Consider the following 4765-nt stretch of genomic DNA (forward strand, 5'->3'; position numbering starts at 1 on the left):
CTCACTGCAAGCTCCGCCTCCCGGGCTCAAGCCATTCTCCTGCCTCAGTCTCCTGAGTAGCTGGGACTACAGGCGCCCACCACCACGCCCGGCTAATTTTTTGTAGTTTTAGTAGAGACCGGGTCTCACCGTGTTAGCCAAGATGGTCTCGATCTCCTGATCTTGTGATCTGCCTGCCTTGGCCTCCCAAAGTGCTGGGATTACAGGCTTGAGCCACCGCACCCAGCCTTCTCATTACTTTCAGCTGCAAAAGCTACAGTTACTTTTGCACCAACCTAACATATTCATAATTATGAAGAAAAATTATTTCCAACCTTAGATTCTGTATTTAACAATTTATCAAAAGTAAAATATAGAATCTGTTGAGGATATATGGATGTAAAATCTTTTGAGTACTAAATGCTTGAAGTATATTAGCATATAAAATAGACAAAAATGATTGTCCCTTGTGGAACTTTCACTCTAGTAGAGAAGGCATACAATAAATACAATATATAATAAATAAGCAATTTATGGTTAAAAAAATAGATCAAGTAATGGTGGCTGGGTGTAGGGTACCAAGAGAGGTATCGTTCCAGAAAACAAACAACAACAACAACAAAAAACTAGTAGAGTACCTGATGTGTTTTTTAATATTGAAGAGAGTTTTACACTTCTTTCAGAGAATTTGAAAAATAATTAGTGTTGTGTTCATTGAAAACTAAGCAAACAAGAAAGCATTTTTGATTTCATAGAAAATTTAAAAGTTCAAGTCCTTTGGAAAAATATTTTCTTAAACATGTTTACAGAGTCAAGATAATACATTGAGTGAATGCTGATTTTTTGACACATAAAACAATGTATTAATATATATCATAATTCTATGGGTCAGGAATTCAAATATGGCATAGTGGAGAAGATTCACCTCTTTCTATGACATCTGAAACCTCAGCTGAGGTGACTAAGTTGCTGGGGGCTGAAAGAGTTGGGAGGTGACTAGGCATCTCTTTTTTCATATGCTTTCTCCACATGACTAGCCTAAGCTTTCTCAAAGCATGGACCCTCGGGGTAGTCAGACTTCTTAAATGGTGGCTCAGGGTTCAAGAAGGAGTGATTCTAGAGATCACCAGTATTAGAAATTTGCATCATATACAAGGCAATGCTCTGAGGGCACAACATCACTTTCATTATATTCCTGCTGAAAATGCACAATTGGAATCCAATGCTGAGAAAACAGACAAGCCCAAACCAAGGAACATTTTATGAAACAACTGGCCCGTATACCTCAAAAATATCAATGTCATGAAAGACAAGGAAAGATGAGGAACTATTTCAGATGAAAGGAGACAATTTGCTAGGACTACAATTACATACCACTAAGTAAATATTGATTTTACCATAAAACGTGAGAAATATATCATAAGGAGGATCTAGGAAAAAATGTGGGTGTTTGGGAATGAATTTAGAGAGCGGAATCCTTACCTTACATAACAAAGTCGACATATAATCTCTAACTGGGAAAATCAATTAAGTGGTAGTATAGCATATTGTTTTCAAACATGAAGACAAATTTCAGAAAAATTAATAGTTAAATAAGTTGAAGGCTGCCTCTTCTAGTGAGAAGAGTATTGGGTGAGAAAGAATGATTGGCAAGTATTGTTTTGTGTTAACACCTGTGGTACTATTTGACTTTTAAGTTATGTACACATATTACTATGTATATTCCATTAAATGGTTGCATTATAATGTGTTAAGCAAAGTCCCCATAGATATTTCATTTAGCTTTGTCCATTTCTTCAAGTACTTCCTGAGGTTAAATTCCTAGATTTTGAATTATGATATCATGGGAACACATATTTAAGATTTTTTTATATATATTACCAAAATGTCTTCCAGAATGTTTATTACAACATCCTGCATCAAAGTACTGAATGAAAATGCTCGCTTCCCCGGGGTTTCTACAAAACTCTTTAAATCTTTGCCAATGTTACATTAAAACAAAGCAAAAATATTACTTTCTAAATTATATTTCACTAAGTATCAGTCTGGTAACTTTTCATATGTATGTTTCATTGTATGTATTTCTTTTTCTTATAAATATCTATGTCATTTGCCCATTTATCTATTGAACTATTTGTCTTGAGAGTAAGCACTCTCTGTGCATTGATATAATCCTGTATAGGTCACATAATTTCAAACTATGAAAACTTTTACATAGTTTGTCTTTTGTCATTTTAACTTTGTCTATGACATTTTGTCACATAGCTTTATGTTTATATTTCATGTTTAAGGCATTTGACTATATAGTTTATCTTTCTTTGGCACTATTCTCTTTTTATCATTTATGCCTTGAATGGGATTATTGCTGTGTTGTCATAAGTATTTTATATTCAGAACAAGAGCTTGAATCTAGTCCATTGTGAAGGATGAAAGAAAGTATTTTTTCAGGGAAATCACTTATCAGATTTATATTTTCTAAAAATCAATGTGGTTTTGTTTCAAGCACCACAAATTATTTGACATTTCTCCTATCAATGGGTGGAATCTATGTTCCTTCCTCTTGAATCTGGGCAGGCTTGTAACTGCTTCAACCAACATGGATTGACAGAAGTGATACTATTTCACTTTCAAAGCCAAAGGTCATATATCTTCTATCTGGTTCTCTTTGGAGGCTCACTCTGGAATAAGCCAACTTCCATTTAAGGATTCCAATTACACCATTCTGGAGAAGTCCGTAGGCACATCTGTCAGCAATCCAAACCTTCCAGTCATCTCTGCCAAGACACCAGACAGGTGAGTAAAAGAACTTCTAGAGGATTTCTGTCTCCAGCCATTTGTCACCCCCAGCTGTTTAAATAATCCCAAATTAAGCCTCAGACACTGAGGAGTAGAGACAAGCCATCCCTACTATACCCTATCACAATTTCTGACTCCTAGAATCCATGAATATAATAAAATGATTGCTGTTTATACTACTAACTTTGAATGGTTTGTTCACAGCCATAAATAGCTGAATAATCACGCTAGCAACAACACTGGCAATGAATTAGAAAAGGGAATGAAGAAGTCCAATTAGGAGGCAATTGCAAGTGTCCAGAAGAGACACAGAGAAACCTGAAACAAGCTTGGAAGGAAAATGGGAAGAAATTTAGAGAGTTCAGAAGCTGAATTTGCAACATACACATATCACAAAAATAGATTAGTATCAAAATATAACCTTTTAGACTGCTATATCAGAAAACTAAGCCACTTATCAGCCTAAGCCTCTATCAAACATGAGTCCATAACTAATTTATAGAAAAATGAAGTAATTTTCTTCCCAAGTGTCACACTTTTTACAAATCATGCATTCTTCCACTACAACTTTAAAATTTTTTCTTTTGGAACCAGAGGGTCACAGGTAAGTCAGGGCTCACTGAGGGAGCTCAGGGGATAATAAAATCAAAGGAAACCCGGCTTGAATATGTGACAATGGCACACAATTTAGTCACAGAAATAACACATAAGCAGTCTTTTAATAAAGAAGCTAAAGGGTTATTTTTCACCCTCTGAAAAGCAAATTGTCTTAATTGGCTAAGATAGAAAATATCGACAGGGTTCCAGAAGCAATATAATATTGGGACTTTAAACCAGTCCAAATTATCTTAGAAGTAAAAGAGAAAGATGGAGTCCATTAGCTCTATTTGAAAACAATAGTGGCAGTTGCAGTCGTGTGCTCCGAGTTCCTGTCTCTCTGCCAACAACGCCCGGATGGCTTCCCAAAACCGCGACCCAGCAGCCACTAGCGTCACCGCCGCCCGTAAAGGAACCGAGCTGAGCGGGGGCGCCACCCGGGGTCCCGTGGGCAAAAGGCTACAGCAGGAGCTGATGACCCTCATGATGTCTGGCGATAAAGGGATTTCTGCCTTCCCTGAATCAGACAACCTTTTCAAATGGGTAGGGACCATCCATGGAGCAGCTGGAACAGTATATGAAGACCTGAGGTATAAGCTCTCACTAGAGTTCCCCAGTGGCTACCCTTACAATGCGCCCACGGTGAAATTCCTCACACCCTGCTACCACCCCAACGTGGACACCCAGGGTAACATATGCCTGGACATCCTGAAGGACAAGTGGTCTGCCCTATATGACGTCAGGACCATTCTGCTCTCCATCCAGAGCCTTCTAGGAGAACCCAACATTGATAGTCCCTTGAACACACATGCTGCCGAGCTCTGGAAAAACCCCACAGCTTTTAAGAAGTACCTGCAAGAAACCTACTCAAAGCAGGTCACCAGCCAGGAACCCTGACCCAGGCTGCCCAGCCTGTCCTCGTGTTGTCTTCTTAATTTTTCTTTAGATGGTCTGTCCTTTTTGTGATTTCTGTATAGGACTCTGTATCTTGAGCTGTGGTATTATTTTTGTTTTGTTTTTGTCTTTTAAATTAAGCCTCGGTTGAGCCCTTGTGATGTATATTAAGTAAAAGCATTTTGGTCCTTTTTAAAAAAAAAAAATAGTAAGGCCAGTTTGTTACAGCAGGTGAAACTGTTTAAACCATTACTTCCTAATTGGGATCCTTTGCTTTCTCTGGCTTGTTGGTAAGCAGATTCACAGGTGATTTTAACTGTTTGTCCTGACTCAACACTTTTGCTCTAGACTTTGTAACTTACCTGGGCCTTTCAAAGCCAAAGTGCCTATATGAGTAATCCATATATTAAAGTACCCCAATTCTACACTGAGAGTTTACCCAGGGGCTAGTAGAGTTAGACATTAGAAGAGGTTTATCATGGTGAGGAAAAAGTGCATT

At 37.8% G+C, this 4765-nt stretch overlaps 1 protein-coding gene across 5 annotated transcripts; it reads left to right on the plus strand.

The window, feature by feature from the left end:
• The first annotated feature begins 3683 nt into the window (after positions 1-3683).
• LOC105534136 (ubiquitin-conjugating enzyme E2 C-like) lies at positions 3684-4460 on the plus strand. Of its 5 annotated transcripts, none has more exons than XM_011972810.1 (2): positions 3684-4014; positions 4087-4269. In XM_011972810.1, exons 1-2 carry the CDS (start codon positions 3730-3732, stop codon positions 4267-4269), a joined length of 468 nt encoding a protein of 155 aa, XP_011828200.1. In that variant the 5' UTR covers positions 3684-3729. The 5 variants fall into 5 exon arrangements, with proteins under 5 accessions (XP_011828200.1, XP_011828199.1, XP_011828201.1 ...); XM_011972811.1 differs by having other exon boundaries at positions 3730-3865; positions 3947-4419; XM_011972812.1 differs by having other exon boundaries at positions 3730-3882; positions 4060-4269.
• Positions 4461-4765: the final 305 nt, after the last annotated feature.

This window comes from Mandrillus leucophaeus, unplaced genomic scaffold, assembly GCF_000951045.1.
Source record: "Mandrillus leucophaeus isolate KB7577 unplaced genomic scaffold, Mleu.le_1.0 Scaffold1300, whole genome shotgun sequence".
Taxonomy (NCBI): domain Eukaryota; kingdom Metazoa; phylum Chordata; class Mammalia; order Primates; family Cercopithecidae; genus Mandrillus; species Mandrillus leucophaeus.